General features: G+C 44.0%; 1 protein-coding gene across 9 annotated transcripts in view; it reads left to right on the forward strand.

Annotated features, from left to right (window-relative positions):
- The first annotated feature begins 5,992 nt into the window (after window positions 1-5,992).
- The window catches only part of ZFP90 (ZFP90 zinc finger protein), a 38,234-nt gene continuing 24,171 nt past the window's right edge, over window positions 5,993-20,055 (forward strand). Inside the window, exons 1-4 of one of the 9 annotated variants that reach the window (XR_004346849.1) lie at window positions 5,993-6,375; window positions 6,701-6,767; window positions 18,794-18,920; window positions 19,260-19,355. Coding sequence is in view for 4 of the 9 variants with exons in the window: in XM_032612467.1 (XP_032468358.1) it covers window positions 6,236-6,375; window positions 6,701-6,767; window positions 18,794-18,920; window positions 19,260-19,355 (430 nt within the window). In the remaining 5 variants the exon portion in view is untranslated. The other 8 variants (XM_032612467.1, XM_032612463.1, XR_004346853.1 and 5 more) reach the window with 8 other exon arrangements.

Here is a 20,055-nt window from a genome sequence, read left to right on the forward strand (position 1 = left end):
GCACCAGTTACGTCGCCCATCTGTGGTGCACCCAGACCTTAGGTGGGCTGGTTCAGGAGGAGGGTTAGGGGTGGCTCTGGTTCGGTGCGGCATTTCAGAACTGTGAGGAGCCAGTGATTCCTCCCAAGTGTGCTCATCCTTCTGTTAATCTGTCTATGCAGAAATCCAAGCCAACCACCAGAGCGGTGTGAATCAAGGGGCTTTGCCCCCAAAATCTCCAGTTGGTCCCTTCTCAGGTTTTATAAATGATCCTTGAAATGGACAATTGGAAATTTTTAAATCTTAGGTTAAAAATGAATAAACGTATCTTTGCACCATTTTGCTATTCTACTGCTCTTGAGTGCTGAAGGCATATGCACGCTCAGCTCCAGCCCAGCTCGGGTCTACCTCCTATTTCTCAGAGATCCCTTCTGAGCCCTGGACCTTGTGATGAGTGACATCTCTATACACACCTCATTCTTTCAAAGGTAATCTGTCTTTTCTCTCACTACTTTTAAGATCTTCTTTGGTGTTTTTCGGTTTCACTATGATATGTCTAAGCATAAATTTCTTTTTATTTATCTGGCTTGGGATGTTGGTATTCCAGAATCTGTAGGTTTGTATCTTTCATCAGTTCAGAAAATTCTCATCCTTTATCTTTTCAAATATTACCTCAGTCCCCTTCTTTTCTTCTTCTGGAACACAGTTAGATATATTATAACTCTCTGCTTTTTTCATCTTTCCCTTCTCTTTGTCCTTTTGTGGATAATTTCCTGAGGTCTAGCTTCTGTTCACTGTTCACTGGTTTTCTCTCCAGCTATGCCTAATCTGCTGTTAACTCTGTGTGTGAAGTTTTAAATTTAACTTACTGGGACTTCCCTGGTGGCACAGTGGTTAAGAATCCGCCTGCCAATGCAAGGGACACAGGTTTGAGCCCTGGTCTGGGAGGATCCCACATGCCGCATAGCAACTAAGCCCATGCGTCACAACTACTGAGCCTGTGCTTTAGAGCCCTCAAGCCACAACTACTGAGACTGCATGCCACAACTACTGAAGCCCGCATGCCTAGAGCCCATGCTCTGCAACAAGAGAAGCCACTGCAGTGAGATGCCCATGCACCGCAACGAATAGCCCCTGCTCACCGCAACTAGAGAAAGCCCATGAGCAGCAACGAAGACCCAACACAGCCAAAAACTAATTAATTTAAAAAATAAATTTAACTTACTGTAGTTTTTCATTTATAAAAATTCTACTTGATTCTTATTCAGTTCTGTTTCATAATATTTTAACAATCTTGATCTCTACTCATATACTCAACCCTTATTTGAGTTTATTAAAATAATTTTTGAAATGTATTAGATGTATTATAGTAAATTCTGTGTTTGAGAACTCCCTCTATTTGATGTTGTTACGAATCTGATTATACAATTTTTTCCTACTGTCTGTCATTCATGGTTCCCTGTTTTCTATATGTGTTTCGTGATTCAAGACTGTGAACACATATTTCTTAGGAAGGTAGTTTCCTCCAAGCAGGATTTGTGTTTGCTTCTGCCAGATGCCTGGAAACACCATTAACCTGGGACCAATATTAACTAAAATTTTAGCTTGCAGTGTTTTAGAGCACCCAGGGACTGTGAATTCAGGTTGCAAATCCACATGGGAACCAGCTTGTGGTTACAAATTCTCAGGGGAAACATTTTCTACCTCTTCCACTCATTGCCAAGGTTTGAAACAGGCAATTTACCTTGCAGTCTCCACCAGGAGGGTGTTCACCCTTGGAGTCCCAATTTGAATTGGGGTGTGTGTGTGTGTGTCTCCTATTAGATATCCTACTTTAGGTGGGATTTGAGTTTCATCACCTGGCCCCTGTGCTTACAGGACCATGAAAAATAAAGCTCAAGTTTGCCTCATTTGGCAAATGACTTCCAGGTGAGAACTAGTTTTCAGTGATCTGTCTACCACTCTATCAGTTTTGCTTCATTTTTGGCTCTGTGTATTCCTCACCAATTTTCTAACTCACCAATCCATTTAAGAAGATTTTTATAATATTTCATCCAGCATTAAAGTTATGAAGTCACACTGGCAGAAATGGGGGTGCATTTGTGAGTTCTTTAGAGGAAACCCACAAATACCAGACTTGGGAGATCTGGCTCTGCTTCAACCTCTTCTAACCTCCTCAGCTTCTTCTCATACCCATGTAATTACACAGCCTCTAACTGTGGTGAGCTGCACCCATCCCCCACCTCCCCTGGGGGCTAAAGCCCAGTCGTTTTCCACTGCATCCACTTACTACACAAATAATGAAAATTCAGGCTACTCTCCTTACACTCAGCCTGTTCTTTAACTCCCCTTTCCCTTGCTTTGGGGAGGCCTTGGGGTAGTTTATAAACCCTCCCCTTCTTCTGGGTGCTCTCAATGTTTTCTTTCTCACATTTATCTTGGTGTGAGGGTAGAACCTCGCATTCTCCACTAGGCGGAGGGCTTGCTATCCTGAAGAATTCTTCCTTTTCTTTCCCATCCTAGTGTCCTTATACAGCCTGGGAAAGAGGGGTGGTGTTGAGGCAATGGTTAATAGAAGCAGGGAAAATTTAGAACACGGTCTGCTTCTGTAAGACCTGAGGGTGTCTAGCCCCAAATTTTTTGTCTTTTTCTTCCAGTTGTATTGAGAAATAATTGACATACAGCACAGTATAAGTTTAAGGTATACAGCATAATATTTGGACTTACATCATGAAATGATCATCACAATAAGTTTAGTGAACATCTGTCATCTCATATAGATGCAAAATGAAAGAAATAGAAATAAGATTTTATGATGAGAACTCAGGATTTACTCTCTTAACAACTTTCATATACAACATACAGCTGTGTTCATTATACGGCTCATTGTTGTACATTACATCCCTAGTACTTACTTATAACTGGAAGTTTGTATCTTTTTGACTGTCTTCATCCAATTTCCTCTCCCCCTACCCCCTGCCTCTGGTAACTACAAATATGATCTCTTTTTCTGAGTTTGTTTGTATGTTTTTTATTTGGTTTTGAAGTATAATTGATCTACAACACTATGTTAGTTCCTCTTACACAACATAGTGATTTTTTTCTATACGTTTCAAATGATCGCCACATAAATCTAGTTACATCACCCCAAAGATATTACTTTGTTATTGACTATATTCCCCACACTGTACATTTTATACCTGTGGCTCATTTATTTTGGGACTGGAAGTTTGTACCTCTTAATCTTCCTTACCTATTCTTCCCCCCTCCCCTTCTCCTCTGGTAACCACCTGTTTGTTCTCTGTATCTATAACTCTGTTTCTGTTTTATGTTTGTTCATTTGTTTTGTTTTTAAGATTCCACATACAAGTGATATCATACAGTATTTGTCTTTCTCTGACTTATTTCACTTAGCATAGTACCCTCTAGGTCCATCGATGTTGTCAAAAATGGTAAGATTTCATTCTTTTTATGGCTAATATTCTATTGTATATATACCACATTTTTATCCATTCATCTGTTGATGGGCACTTAGGTTGCTTCCATATCTTGGCCATTGTAGATAATGCTGCAATGAACATAGGGGTACAAATATCTTTTCTAATTAGTGTTTTTTGTTTTCCTTGGATAAATACCCAGGAGTGAAATTGCTGGATCATGGTAGTTCTATTTTTAATTTTTTGAAAAATCTCCAACTGTTTTTCATAGTGGCTGCAGCACTTTACATTCCCACCAACAGTGCCTGAGGGTTCCCTTTTCTCAGTGTCCTCACTAACAGTTGTCATTTGTCTTTTTTATAATAGCCATTCTCACAGCTGTGAGGTGATACCTCATTGTGGTTTTAATGTTCATTTCCTTGATGATTAGTGATGTTGAGCATCACTCATTTTCATTTCAACAGACAGCATTTTCATGTGTCTGTTGGCCATCTGTATGTCTTCTTTGGAAAAATGTCTATTCAGATCCTCTGCCCATTTTTAAAATTTGGTTGTTTGGTTTTTTGATGTTGAATTGTACGAGTTCTCTGTATATTTTGGATACTACCTCTTATTGGATATATCACTTACAAGTATCTTCTCCCATTCAGTAGGTGGTCTTTTTATTGATATTTCCTGCGCTGGGCAAAAGCTTTTTAGTTTGATGTAGCCCATTTATTTTTGCTTTACTTTCCCTTGCCTGGGGAGATATATCCAAAAAATATATGTTACTAGAACCTATGTCAAAGAGAGTACTGCCTATGTTTTCTTCTAGAAGTTTTACGATTTCAGGTTTTACATTTAAGCCTTTAATCCATTTTGAATTTATTTTTGTGCATGGTGTGAGAGATTATCTGGTTTGACTCTTTTGCATGTAGCTGTCCAGTTTTCCCAACACTATTTATCAAACAGGCTGTCTTTTCCCCATTTTATATTCTTGTTTCCTTTGTCATAAATTAATTGCCCATATAAGTGAGGGTTCATTTCTGGGCTCTCTATTCTGTTCCATTGATGTATGTGTCTGTTTTTGTGCCAATACTGTTTTGATGACTGTAGCTTGAAATCAGGGGGAGTGTGATACCTCCAGCTCTGCTCTTCTTTCTCAAGATTGTTTTGGCTATTTGGGGTCTTTTGTATTTCCATACAAATTTTAGAATTATTTTTTCTAGTTCTGTGTAAAACGCCATTTTGTCTCTCTTTTGAACGCAGAAGAATTTAATCTCAGCTCTGAGTCCTGGTTTCCAATTCTGGGACAACAGGGAAATTTTCTCTTATCCCCTCATAGTAGTAAATGACCCATTGCTCCTGCTAACCCAGTGGTTCCCATCACATTCAAAGTAAAATCCACACTCTTTATCACAGCCTGTAAAACCTTTGCTCCATCAAACCCCAGCCTACCTGTCCTACCTCTATGTCACTTACTCTCCCTCCCCCTCACTCTGCTACAGCTACATTAGGCATCAGTTTCTAAAACACATCAAGTTTGTTTCCACCGCGGGGCTTTGGCACCCTCAGTTCCTTCAGCCTGGAATTCTTTTCTCCCTCGTGTTCCAGCAGTTGCCTCATTAGGTCTCAGTCTACTGAGTTCCTGCTTCAGAGAGGCCTCCTTAGACCACTCATTCATATTTCTGAATGATGCCTTCTGTTTGTTCCACAGCATCATATTCAGGTGGCAGTGGTGGAAAGCATTATTTTTTTTAAATGTCCATCATTTTGATAAAGCATGTAACAAAAAGAACATTTACTTGCAATCATTTTCTACCATGTGAATATATGATACTCTAATGTTAAAAAATCAAGTGTAAGTCTAGGAAGTTTTTAGACTATTTGTGATATATAAAACATAGTTATAGAGCTTCCCTGGTGGCGCAGTGGTTGAGAGTCCGCCTGCCAATGCAGAGGACGCGGGTTCGTACCCCGATCCGGGAAGATCCCACATGCCACGGAGCGGCTGGGCCCGTGAGCCATGGCCGCTGAGCCTGCGCGTCCGGAGCCTGTGCTCCGTAACGGGAGAGACCACGACAGTGAGAGGCCCGCATACCGCAAAAAAAAAACAAAAAAAACAAAAAAAACCCATAATTATATAAATCTAATTCTTTGAGTTGAAATTTTCCATCATTTATTTATTTCCCCAAGTACAAAATCCTGAGCAATAGGATACCAAGTAATGAAATAACATGGCAGTGCCACAGTTTGCTTTTGAATACTGTTTGGGAGGCTACGGATTCATCTGAAGGTTTTTTGTTTTTTTCTTTCTGTAGTATCAACTATTTCATCAAGTATCTTGGCCGTAATATTCTATATATGTGGTCTGGGGAGTCAGTGTCCAAACCTTTGGTAGTGACCCACGGATGAAGACGGCATAGAATAGGCAACGTTGCCCCACTCCCTTCATTGTCTTATTCCTACAGCTGAAGTCAGTACGTGAAATTATCTTGTTGATATGTTTACGATTTTTTTTGTCAGCCTCGTCTACAGGAGTGCATACTCGCTCCCAGAAAGCAGGATCTTTCCTGACCGATCTACCGCAGTATCCCGCCCCTAACAACACGCCCCTGGCACAGAGAAGACGCTCAGTGACTGTTACTGGAATAAGCGGACGCAGGAGTACTCAAGCCCCACCCTCCGACCCGTTGGGCCCGAATAGCGGTCCCCATTGGGGCGCCTCGGAAAGCGAAGCGTCCTACCAGGCAGCCTCCGTAGGACCCATGCGCGGTGGCCGCTGGGAAGTGTAGTCGCGCGCCCGCCGCGGCCCGGCGATTACGGGAGAAAGGCTCCGCATGCGCAGGCGCACTTCCGGCTTTGCCCCGCCGCTGCAGCCATTGTCCGGCCCAGGTGCGGCGAAGGCCGCCCCTCGGATTTCAGAGTTGCAGAGGACTGAACAGGCACCGGGGACTGGAGGAGCCGGCCCGAGCCCTGGGTGGGCCTGAGGTCTCGAAATCCGTAGTCCCCAGGAGGCGGTGATTCCGAGTGCGCGGGTTGGGGCGGCACCTCCCACGGGCTTTGCGCGTGTGCGTTCGGCCGCGCCCACCATCCTGCGGGTGGGACTGGGCGTGGCCGGAGGAGGGTGTCTAGGAGGCGGCGAGCGTTTAGTTTGGGGGAGGCAGGCCCACGCAGGGCCTGCGCACCGCCCCACCTCTCTACCCTGGAGAAGTGGCTGCGGGGCGGAGGCGGGCCGGGCCTGGCGGGGCGCTGGCTGGTTGGCAGTTACAGCTGGCAGAGTGGGCCCTCTCCTCTGTCCCCAGACCCTGTCTAGGAGCCGGGCCCGGCGACGCAGGAATGGCCCCAAGGCCTCCGACGGCCAGGCCGCAGGTGAGCAGCCCGTTCCTACCCCGGGGCGTATTTGGAGTAGTCATTGTTCTCTGCTGGAGCGACCTTCCTTTCTGGCTTGCTTGCCCCGTCGCAGCCTCCTAGCCTTGCAAAACCAAGGTGTCCAGAGCTGGGGGGAAAGGGCTTCCCCAAAGGAGGGCTGGTGGGGAGGAGGGGGACCAGGGCGGGGTGGTCTTGTGGGAGGAGTTAAGAGTGGATGTATTAGGAAGTGTCAGTGTTGAGAATCTGAGGGCCAAGACAATTCCTTGAACTCTGTCCATTAGGAATCTAGAGGGTCGGGTGACAGAATAGAAAACTGTAGAGGGGAAAGTGACTGTGAGTGAAGGAGAGAGGAGCCCTAGCTTCTGACCCAGGGGCCATAGAGAGACCTTAAGGGACCAAAGAAGCCTGGTCTGGACTTGCCTAGGAAGAGCCTGGAGATGGGCTCTTCCCGAGCAAGGAGGAAAACAACAATGGAGGACGTGTCCCGTAGCTTTACATGTTTTTTTCTGCTTTAACAGAGGTATAATAATGCACATCCCCAGATGTCCGGCCTTCAACTTAATTAACATAACGCTGATTTGTGAACCCATTTATTCTTGTGAGACAGGAGGCATTTTCTGGAAGCATCACAACTCTGAGCTTACCCATTGATTTACAGACTCTTATCAGTGAAAATATAACAAAGTTCAGATGGTATTTTAATCTACACTCTTTACAATTAAGGAAAAATCACAGATTCTAGTTGCTAGGGTGTGAGACAAATCAGGTAAAAATACCAATGTTCTTTAAAAGCAGTTCACAGTAAATTAAACACAGCATATAATGCCTTTATATTTTTTTACTTCTTGTTATATGTTTTTGTTTTACAGGGGTGAGCTTTAAGGAGTAAGACAAGTAACAGTACTAGAACAAACCAGTTGTTTTGTTTGAGGAGAGCCAGAGCAAATCACTGTCATCAGCACCTTTCCGTATAAAGTGTTTCCTCAGTAGGTTTTGAGAATTCAGATGACTTAACTCACTTAACACCTCATAGGGGTGTTGATCATTTCCGCAGGGTGGGGGTGGGAGTTGCCTTTTGATGGTGAAAATGAATCTGTGTTCTGAACAGTGAACTTTAGGGACCTCTTTAAACTTCACTTTTAAAGCTGTGTTCCCCAAAGCACTCAGTTATATTCTCATGGAATGGCCTGACAGTGTTCACTTGGGTTACCTGACTTAGGCTGCAGATGATGACTGGGGATGGAGGACAGGACAGAACAGAACACTGGCCCTACAAATGGGGCTTTTCAGGCAGAAATTTCCCTTTGTCAGTGGTTCCCCTTCTCTGAGCCTGGCCCTCAGAGGGGAATGCAAAAGATGAGCAGTTGAGTCATGTGACCACTTATCCAGGAAGTTAATTTAGTGGGGGAGGACAGCCTCATGCAGAAGTATAGCACCAGAAAGGTGGTTCAAGTGTTGCTGCAGAGATCCAGGGACTGCTGTGAATGCAGAAGGGAGAGGAAATTCTGCCTGTGGGAAGAGTCAGTGGAGATTTCACCTTTGAATAGGGGCAGGGTCTGAGCCGGTGAAAATGAAGGGTGTGGGGGTAGAGCTGATTGACTGTGGGTCAGGGGTTGGGAGGCAAGAAGATGAGGGGCCTATATCTGAAACCACTGTCCTGTGTGACAGTGGGTGTGGGCTGCAGGCACCGCGTAGATGAGAATACAAGGGCGTTTGGACTTTTTTCTCTTTGGCCTTGGTAATCCATTCATTCATTCATACAGCAGATAGTCATTGAACCCCTATGAAGTGTTAAGACACTTTTCTAGGTGGTTGGTATACATTAGTGGACAAAATTTATAATGGTCTTTGCTCTCTTGGAGCTTACATCTTAGAAGGAAGAGGCAAATAAGTAAGGAAATTGTATGATATCCTAGAAAGCATCAGTACCCTAGAAAAAAGATAAAAGGTAGGACTTCCCTGGTGGTGCAGTGATTGAGAGTCCGCCTGCTGATGCAGGGGACACGGGTTCGTGCCCCGATCCGGGAAGATCCCACATGCCGCGGAGCGGCTAGGCCTGTGAGCCATGGCCGGTGAGCCTGCGCGTCTGGAGCCTGTGCTCCGCGACGTGAGAGGCCCGCGTAACGCAAAAAAAAAAAAAAAAAAAGATAAAAGGTAGAGAAGAATAAGGGGAATTGAGTAGGGAACTGGGGGCTTGTGGTAGGAGTGCTATTTATTTATTCATTCATTTATGTCTGCTGCGTTGGGTCTTCGTGGCTGCATGCAGGCTTTCTGTAGTTGTGGCGAGTGGGGGTTACTCTTCGTTGCGGTGCACGGGCTTCTCATTGCGGTGGCTTCTCTTGTTGTGGAGCATGGGCTCTAGGCATGCGGGCTTTCGTAGTTGCGGCGCCTGGGCTCTAGGATACGTGGGCTTCAGTAGTTGCAGCACACGGGCTCAGTAGTTGTGGTGCACGGGCTTTGTTGCTCCACAGCATGTGGGATCTTCCTGGACCAGGGATCGAACCCATGTCTCCTGCATTGGCAGGCGTATTCTTAACCACTGGGCCACGAGGGAAGTCCAAGGAGTGCAATTTAAATAGGGTGGTCAGGATAAGCCTTATCCTTATTGAGATACCATCTGAGCAGACTTGAAGGAAGTGTGGGAGTTAACAACATTCAGGTCTGGGGGAGAGTGTTCTGGGTAGAGGGAACAGTGGGATGTGTGTCTGGTGTATTCAAGGAGCTGCAAGGAGGCTATTGTAGCTTGAGCCAATGATTTTGAGCAGGGAACTGTACAGTTTCTTAGTTTTACAGATGGCTGTGAATGATGTGCAGGAGCAAGAGTTTGAAAGTTGGGACTCCTGTGGTTGAGACCTTCTCCCAGAGCTTAGCTAACAAATACCTAAAGTGGTCTCACAGTGGGAGGGGAATGGGAGCAGAGACGGGCTGGGCGGAATACCCCCAAAATCGTTGTGTTCTATGGATTGTTAGTAACTATAGCTGTGTAAACAACTATGCATTCTTTTTTTTGTTATATGTGTACTATGTTTTTAGTTAGGATTTTTTTTTTTTTAAGAAGATGTTGGGGGTAGGAGTTTATTAATTTATTTATATTTATTTTTGCTGTGTTGGGTCTTCACTTCTGTCCGAGGGCTTTCTCCAGCTGTGGCAAGCGGGGGCCACTCCTCATCGCAGTGCGCGGGCCTCTCACCATCATGGCCTCTCCTGTTGTGGAGCACAGGCTCCAGACGCGCAGGCTCAGTAGCTGTGGCTCACGGGCCCAGTTGCTTCGCAGCATGTGGGATCCTCCCAGACCAGGGCTTGAACCTGTGTCCCCTGCATTAGCAGGCAGACCCTCAACCACTGCGCCACCAGGGAAGCCGTTAGTTAGGATTTTGAAAAGGTGTTTACCATTCTTTTTTTTTTTTAACCATTCTTAAAGTTGAAGCCACCAGAAAAGTAAGAAATGGGGAAAGTTTTATAAGAAAAAGCTGCTTATGGAGACCAGGTGTCTTGGTGTTCTATCTTGAAGGGGAGGAAATGCAGAGGGACAGGCCCTGGTCTCTATTGACTTCAGATCCCAAGAGAGTTCTGTGGTTCGGTCATCAGAATTGAACAGACCCAGCAAAAGCTGGCTCAGGCCACAAACTCAGATGAGATGCTCCAGGGAAACCAAGCCACTTGTTGAACCAGGTCAGGATGTTTGTGGCCGGGGATATTCAAGCTCCCTCCATACAGAGGTCCCCTTTCTTAACCTCTTCCTGAGCTGACTGGTGCTGGTCTTTAAGCTTCAGCTCAGACCCTCCTTCCCTTGGGTAAGGTCAAGTGCCTCTCTTGTGCATTCCTGTAGCACCTATGTACACTTGTCATAGTAGTGTCTCGTGTCATATGGAGTGGTGTGCTTACCCATCCGTCTCGTACTGGGCTTTCTGCTTTTCTAGAGAAGGGCCACCTGACTCCTTTCATCCTTTGCTCCAAAGTACACACACAGTAAGTGGGTGTCACATGAGCGAACATTAATAACCACTTAACCCCAGGCAGTGATTTTATACTTTCTGCATTTTCTGCTCATCACATAGCAAAAATGTAATTTTTCCAGTTGCAGTGATGCTAATTTTCTGATAAAGCAATTGAATGAAACAGTGTGACTTACGCTGTGCGCGGGCCTCCTCTAGTTGCAGCAAGCGGGGGCCACCCTTTGTGGCAGTGTGTGGCCTTCTCCTTGCAGTGGCTTCTCCTGTTGTAGAGCATGGGCTCCAGGCACATGGGCTTCAGAAGTTGTGGCATATGGGCTCAGCAGTTGTGGCTCACGGGCTGTAGAGTGCGGGCTTCAGTAGTTGTGGCATGTGGGCTCAGTAGTTGTGGCACGCGGGCTTATTTGCCCCATGGCATGTGGGATCTTAGTTCCCCAACCAGGGATCGAACCTGGGTGCCCTGCATTGGAAGGCAAATTCTTAACCTCTGGACCACCAGGGAAGTCCCCTCAATTATAACATTTTAAATTTCATCTGATTTTTATGAGGATTTTTCTTTTGTTTTTTTAAATCACTTTTATGGTTGTATTATACTGCTTTGTATGATATACTAAAATTTATTTAACCATTTTTCAGAGGACATTTAGGTTGCTTCTGAAGTTTCTGCTATTACAAATAATACTGGGATAAAATCCCATTGGTTACAATAGATAATTAAAAAAAATTTTTTTTTACGAGAGAGATCTTTGGCAGGTTTTGATGGCGTGCTTATCCTTAATTTGTAGAAACATTCAGATTGCTTTTCATCTTTTTCTGTCTTTTGAAAGAATTTGCCTATAAAACATTTCGATCCAGGATTTTTATAAAGAGGATGACTTGGGAACAGTTTTCTCTGTTTCTTCCTCAATTATTTTCTCTCCTTTTTTGTGTCAACATTGGTGATTTAGGATTTAAAAATTATCCACTTCACTAAGATCTTTCACATTTCTTAACACACTGCTGGGTATTTTACTGGTTTATCCTCTTATTTTAATTTTAATTTAATATTATCATTATTTTTTAAATTAATTTATTATTTATTTATTTATTTTTGGCTGTGTTGGGTCTTTGTCGCTGTGTGCGGGCTTTCTCTAGTTGTGGTGAGCAGGGGTTACTCTTCGTTGCATTGTGCAGGCTTCTCACTGTGGTGGCTTTTCTTGTTGCAGAGCGCAGTCTCTAGGTGCACAGGCTTCGGTAGTTGTGGCACACGGACTTAGTTGCTCTGCGGCATGTGGGATCTCCCCGGACCAGGGATCGAACCCGTGTCCCCTGCATTAGCAGGTGGATTCTTAACCACTGTGCCACCAGGGAAGTCCCTCCCCTTAGTTTTAAATTGATATATTTTTTTATTTCTTCTTTTAGTATATTTGTCACAGGTTTTTTTGTTCAGCCAGTATTTAAGAGGAGCCAGCTTTTAGATTTGGCTGTTAATGCCCCTAGTATTTATAATCCAAGAATAGAATTCACTAATCTGTAATTTTTTTTTAATCCTCAAAATGACTCCTCATTTTCCTTTGGTAAGAATTACCCAGACTCTATTCATTCACTCAGCAGACATTTTTAGAATGCCTGCTCTGTGCCAGGTGGTATTCTTAACCAGGGTCACGCTTCAGAACCAGTCAGGAGAAGGTACCTGCTTCCTGTGGGGTGGCAGTAAGGCTTCAATGAGAAAATTTAGCGAGGGGGTGCGTGCCCTGCAGTGAATGCTCAATAAATGTTAGTTGTTGCTTTTTTATAATGAATCACGTAAGGAGCTTTTAAATGTTGCCTGGTAGGGCCCTTCATGCATGGCCAGTTTTTCCAAATTGCCCCTGTGATTGTGGAAAATTCCAACATGCCTAGTTTTGGAAATACTGAAATGAAAAGGAGTTTGAGAAATTGTTGAGGGAGAAAAACATGAAAATATAGCTATAGTTCTGAAACTGAGATGTGGACCAAATACTAAAGGTGGCAGGGATCTGGAAAAGCTTCAGAAGGGAAGGGACCATTGAACTGGTTCTAGAAGGATGACTTGGAATTTATCCTGTAGAGCTGAGGGAAGAAAGTACATGATGGTCAGAATAGGATGTACAAAGGCAAGGAAACATGGAAGAGAATGATGTAATCAGGGCAAAGAGTCCACTTGTCAGAAGCATGGGGTGTGTGGCAGCAGGCAGAATTTAAGAGAAAGATGATTCTGTCACCTAGAGAGAATGGCCTGAGGTGGAGATCTGGAACAACCTAGAACAGTGTTGTCCAAAACAAGCATAAGCTACATGGATAATTTTAAATTTTTTAGTAGCCACGATGTAGAAAGAATCAGGGGAAGTTAATTTTAGTAATGCATACTATTTAACCTCATATAGCCAAAATCTTATCATTTCTACATGAATAACTTTTTAAATTATTAATGAGATGTTTTATTTTTTTTTTTTTTTGGTACTAAGTCTTTGAAATCCAGTGTTTTATACTTAACTGCACATCCTAATTTGGACTAGCCACATTACTAGTGCTCAGTATTCACATGTGGCAAGTGGCTACCATATTAGACAACATAGATCTAGACCATTAGGCCATTGCCTGGCCCAATGGCATTGTTGGCAAGGAGGATTTAAGCTGGGTTTGAAAGGTGAAGGGAAGGGACTGAATGTAGGAGACATTTTTGAGGCTGTTGGTGATTCTACGGCATAAAGGAAAAAGGAAGAGTCAAGGGTGAAGTCCAGGTTTCCAGTTGGGATACTATAGATGATGATGCCATTAGCGTCAGTAGGGCATCTGTGTATGTGTGTGAAGGTTAACAGTAATGTTACTTCTCTCTGTATGCACTTGTTAGGGATGCTGTTAACTCTCAGCTTACCAAACTGTTACTGTCCAGTATCATAGAGCACCGAGTACTTGAGTGAAAATGCCACACTGTATCCCAGTAAATTTAATGTATTCTAACTGGTTAAAGTAACTTGGTCTTAGAGGGGGGTAGCTTTTATATTACTGTAATTGTATATAACATAAAAATTATATACAATAGTTATATTAAATTAATAAATAAAAATGTTACATGTAGTATAAACACAATATTTAAAAACATGTGATTTAAATAACTAGATTATTTTTACTCATTAGCTTCCAGGCTCTGGTTTTGAGCTTTGCAAAGTTGCAAAACTACAAAGTTTCCTGAGTTATAGTTTTAGGGGATTTCTCCTGCAGGGCTGGTATATGCTAGAGTTGCAGGAGTGTGTCTTTTTATAGTTGGACATATCCTTTCTGGATGTACTCTTTCACCCTTCTGCTCTTAAAACTCTTATTTCTTCAGTTCAGGAAATCCATGTTACAGATGAGAAAATTGGATCTCCAGGAGGTCTGTGATTTGCCCAAGGATATTACACACTTAACTTCTTAACTTAGTATGTGCTGTTTCCAGTTCTTTGCTTTGGGCTCCATCATTTGGCCAAGGTCCTCTTTATGTCAGCATGAGGAAGGGGAACATTTAATACTTCTTGTTAGTTTTTAAAAGGTGTTGATTATGAGGTCCAGTTAAATCTGGAAGAAGGGTAAGCAGTGTTTACAAGACATCACTGGATCATTTTATTACAGTCTGAGGTGTGACCTGCATTGGATGCCCTAAAGTTGATTTGATTCAGAGTGGCTAACTCACACCAAGGATCTCAGAGTACATTTTACCTATTTAATCTTGCAGACCACTGACTGTCCATTATGTACCAAAATGGTTCTGGCCAGTGGAGATTCGAAGGCGCCTGAGACAAGGTCTTGACCCTCTAGAAGCACAGTGAACAATAGGTAACATTTGCCATAAGGTAGTGTCTTATGAGCTGTGCTGAAGAGAGGCCTAGGGAGGGGAGCTGGGGGGCGGGGGTTAGCCTAGACCTGGAGGTAGAAATGGAGCCCCTGAGGAGAGAACTTGGTGGGAGAGTGTTAGCAGGCAGAGGAGGGAAGGCCCAACATTTTGAAGCAGCACTTGCAGAAGAGAAAGAGATCTTTTTTTTCAAGGAGGTGTAAGTGTTCTGCACACTGAATCATGGTGTACAAGGGGAAGAGAAGCCAGAGCTGAGGCTGCAGAAATAAGGTGAGGACTAGGTTGGAAGAGCTCAGAAGCTCACACTAAGGAGTCTAGTTTTTAATCTCAAGGAAAACTTATTAAATATTTATGGAGCCCCCACTATGTGCCCAGCCTCTTGTAGCCAATGGAGATTCAGCCATAAAGAAAATAGGTAATATTCCTACTCTCCTGGAATTTACATTCTGCTATGGGATGCAGACTGTAAACAAATAAAATATGACACGTCAGGTGTAAGGACTATGAAAAAGGAAAAGAACAGAGAGTGACAGTGCAAGGTTGCGGGAGGGGGGGCGCTGTTTTATATAGCGTGGTCAAGGATGTTGGCTCTGGTGAGGTAACGTTTGAACAAAAAGCGGAAGGAAGTGAGTGGGGAGCCACATGCATGTCTGCAGGAAGAGGCTTCCAAGTCAAGGAACAGGCAGAGTGAAGACCTCAAGGCAGAAGCATGTGTGGTACGTTCCAGGAGTTGTAAGGAGGGCAGGATGAGTAAAGGTAAGAGAGCAGTAGGTTGGGGATGAGGTTCAAAATGAAGTCAGGGAGATAGTGGGGGGCCAGATTGTGAAGGGCTGTGTAGCTACTATCGAGACCTTGGCTTTTACTTGGGATAAATTGGGATACCATTGGAGGCTTTTTTTTGCGGGGGGGGGATGCCATTGGAGGCTTTTAAGCAAAGGAATGACTTGCTCTGAAAGGTTTTAACAAGATGAGTCTAGTAGTTATATGAAAGACAGACTTGGGAGGGGTGGGGCATGAGTGGAAAAGGAGAGACAAGGTAGGAGATAGTAGCAGTGATCCAGGTAAGAGGTGATGGTGGCATGGACTAGGGTGAGGGCAGTAAGAATAGGGAAAAGTGGGAAGAAATTAAAGGTTTGTATGCATGATCAAATTTGTTTTAGAGAAGTGACTCTGATAGTACACAGGAAAGAGTTGGTGGAACCGTGAGTAGTAGAACAGAAGTTACTTGTCCTGCCAGGGCAAGAAATGAGTGGCCTGGACTAGACATTTGTTTACTGGTCAGCACATTCTTTAACATTAGTTCAACCTATTTGGGGAAGCAGAATAAAGTCAGGAGGCCATGTGTTAAATACAGGGAACCAGTGAAGCAAAGGAATCCAGATTGGCTGCCAACTCTGTGTTCCTAAACCAAAGGGGCTGTAAGTTTAGAGGACAGAGTAGGAGTGGAAAGGTGTTACTTCTCACAGCCTAACTTAAAATGTCTGCTTTGGTCCAAACCTTTTCTCTGCTAGCCATGTGCATCCCAAATCCAGCCTCCCTTCTCTAACTTCTCAGTATCTGGGCTGGATTCCCACTCTTTTTTCTCCCATCCTAATGGTACTTACCTCTTAAGGCCCAGTGCATAGCCTACCTTGAAGATTCTCTCCTGTACCCAGTTTTCCCTGCCCAGAACGCTGGTAGCACCCACTTTACTATGTATTGTCTCATATCATGCTCTAATAAACAACACATTTTAAAATAAACTGAAACCTATTCAAGGACTGCAGTGTTTTTCTTTTGCATTTTTATTCTGCCATGGTGCATATGGTAAAGCCAGGCGCCTAGTAAATATCTAGTGTCTTTTTTTTTAGGATCTAGTATCATCTTACCTGGCACAGTCAGATCCCTGACCTCTGTCAGAAAAATCTGCCACGTTTCAACCCTTCTCTGTTCTTGTGGGGACACAGCCGCAGTGTTGAGCAGAAATGTGATATGGAGGAGGCACTGTTGTGTACGGATGCAATCATGCACCTCACCCAGTAGGAGATGGGGCCACTCTCCTTTTCTCTAAAATTCAAATCTCAGCTATCTCCTTAAGGCTCAACTCAGTCAGGAAACAGATATTTAGTGTTGGGTCAGGTACTTGCTAGACATTGGTATTCTAGAGTTTAAAAAAAAGGAAAAGTAGAGTCCCTGCTCTCACGATGCTCACCATCTAACTAGGAAAACAAGCATTAAGTAGATTATTAGGTCTATTTCAATTGTGGATGCGCAAAGTGGCTTAAAGCACATGATATGGGGATTGACCCTCCAGTGGGGGATCAGAAAACCTCACTGAAGATCTGCTAACCTACACCTGAAGTATGGAATTAGCAAGGGAAAGATGGATGGGAGGGTGGAGAGAGAATTATATCTTCCAGGAAACAGAAGTCCAATTCAGCTATAGCTAAGCACATGGGAGGAGGGCATGGAATAAGGTAGAAACCTTCACGTAACTTTCCCTCACTGCTCCAGTGAACTCATGGCTCTGCTTTCAGTGTCTTTTCATGCTGATTGTCTTTACATACTTTATTATGTACTTCTTGAGGTAGAAATCTAACCAGGACCAAAGGAGATATTTCAAGTTGGGCATAGTGACAGGTGTCCCATGGCTTAACAAGGCCTGGTGAGGCAAGACAGAAATCAACCTGTGAGCATCAGAACGGACTATTCAGAGGCACGAGAGTCCTCAGCCAATTTCAGTGGGTGTTGAGGAGGAAGTGATTGGAGTGGAGTAAAGCATGAAAAAATCTTTGACCTAGAAATTCCAATTCTAGCTAGCTAGCCTACAGGAATTCTAATATATTTGCACAAAGAGTGTGTATTGCAGTAATGTTTGTAATAGCAAAATATTGGAACTAATCCAAATATCATAATAACTGGTCGGGCTTCCCTGGTGGCGCAGTGGTTGAGAGTCCGCCTGCCAATGCAGGGGACACGGGTTCGTGCCCTGGTCCGGGAAGATCCCACATGCCGCGGAGCGGCTAGGCCCGTGAGCCATGGCCGCTGAGCCTGCGAGTCCGGAGCCTGTGCTCCGCAACGGGAGAGGCCACAACAGTGAGAGGCCCGCATACCGCAAAAAAAAAAGAACTGGTCCATTTATTCATTCACCAAGTTTTTCTCAGCATCCACTATGTGCTGGCCATCGGTCTAGGCACTGGGGGGCATATAGCTGTGAATAAGATAGGTAAAGTCCTTATTCTCATGGGACTTGCAATTGGGGAGACAGAAAAGCTAACAAATCTCAGATAACGATTAGAAGTACAAGTGTCCTTTTTCATCTGAATCTATTTGGTTCCTGAGTTCAGGTGGCAGGAATTTGGACAGTGAGCGATACCTGTTTTAGGAGAAAAATTAAGCATGATAATATGATGCATAGTAAATTAGAGGGAGGTGCTAAGACACCTTTTCTGAGGCGGCGATCCTGGACCTGAGACCTAAATGTGGTTTAGGTTGACTGATTGTCAACCATGTCGCGATCCCAAGGCCCAGGGTGGGAACAGGCTTGATATATTCAGGGCAAGGTCAGCATGGCCAGAGCCCAGTGGGTGATGGGGGAGTTTGAATCTTGTTCCTAGTACAGTGGGGTGCTGTGGGTTTTAGGCAATGGGTGTCTTATGGTACAGCTGTACTCTGCGGTGCTATGAAGCAATTCAAAGAAATAAGGTGAAATTATACATAACACTAAGGAAAGACTTCCAAGATACATAGCTAAATGTGAAAAGCAGGATGTAGAACAATTTATATGATATTTCACAAAACAAGACTGTGTGTGTGTGTGTGCGTGTGTGTGTGTAAAACATGGAAAGGGACTGTTAAGTGTATACACCAAACTGTTAACAATGGTTGTTTGTAGGGAGTTTGTGGGATTGGTGATGGGGGTGAAGGAGGGCTGTCACTTTTTATTCCCTGCTGTATTTGGGCTTTGTAATGGGCAGTGAGGAATTGGTGATTGTATAGGAAAGGCTTGGCTTTGAAGGGAACAAGAAGAAAACTAAGTAGGCTTACAGGATTGCGGGACACATTGCCTCTCATGACTTTCCTGCCTGCCATATTAGATTCTCTATAAAATTGTGTAACAACTAGTATATTTAACCCAACATTGCCTCCTCAGGATATCACACGTGTGATCACCATTTGTGATAGACCCTACAGTAGGTTCCCAGTTTTGCCATGGGAACATTTGTGGGGTTGATCCCTACTTGATTAGGAATGTGTTCCTACAGGAATCGGTGACATTTAAAGATGTGGCTGTGAACTTCACCCAGGAAGAATGGCACCACATGGATCCCGCTCAGAGACGCTTGTACAGGGATGTGATGCTGGAGAACTATAGCCACTTGGTTTCTCTTGGTAAGGACCACATCTCATTGTCTATGTATTGGTGGGTCTTTCCTTTCTCAGTTGCTAAGGTTGTGGGACTCATAGTTTGGGTGACTGTGAGCAGAGTGTACAGGGTTAGAGTTTGTTCATCTTGCTGGGACCCAGCTTTATGGGTTTCTGAGCCTGCTCTTTAGGTAAAAGGTCTTTCTTTTGCAGAACTGGAAATAGGCCATTTGATTGCATGACTCTTCAAGTTGCACCATTTTTTCCCTTCAGAGTTCCTGAGGATCAAGGCCTAATACTGACTTGTAGAGGGTTCTTTGTCTACTTGCACAAACAACCAAATCTTGTGTATTTACCCATGAGCAGGATATCAAGTTTCCAAGCCAGAGGTGATCTTCAAATTGGAGCAAGGAGAAGAGCCATGGATAGCAGAGGGAGAAATCCAAAGACCTTTCTGTCCAGGTAAATGAGGGAGAATCAAGCATGTAGGACAATGGCACAGCTGAGGGAGAGGGAAGCACCTTCAGATTGCTGCCTTGGGAGCACCTAGACCTGTAGAAGAGGTTGGACCGTCTCCTGGATGACACACCTCTATATGTCTCCCTTCTCCATTAGGGTGTCTTGCTGCTGGTAGGTCTTGGAAGAAAAGGTACTTCTTTTTCCTTTCTGAAAGTAACCCTTTGTCCTACACTCAGAATACCATCTGTCCCTATCCTATATCCCTACTTCTATTTTCTCCTTTGGTGTCCTCAGTCCGCCTTCATTATTTAGAGATCTCTTTTCTTACTCATTCAGACATTAATTGAACTTCCATATCTCCTCCTTGTTTTTTCTTGCTGCTTTCACTGTCGAATGCCCCAGACTTGTAGGAAATACCCATAACCTTGATTCTCCCTCCCTCCAGACTTCTTCCCCTGACTGCACTCCTGTACCACCTGTCTGGCGAGCAACACCATCCTCCTTCCGTCCTGCACTCCTGTCCATTTCCTCCCTCCACAGTTCCTGGAGTATCATCCTCTCCTGGTTTCCCCACTCATTCAATGCTTCTTGGCTTTCGGTCTTTGGCTTTTCTTGCTTTTCCCTCTTAGTGAATCTACCTTAAGGAGCCTGCCTTCCAGCTTCCTCTCCTTTCTTTCTATATTACCTCCCTATAAAAGGGTGC

The sequence above is a fragment of the Phocoena sinus genome, chromosome 19 (assembly GCF_008692025.1).
Source record: "Phocoena sinus isolate mPhoSin1 chromosome 19, mPhoSin1.pri, whole genome shotgun sequence".
NCBI classification, from domain to species: Eukaryota; Metazoa; Chordata; class Mammalia; order Artiodactyla; family Phocoenidae; genus Phocoena; species Phocoena sinus.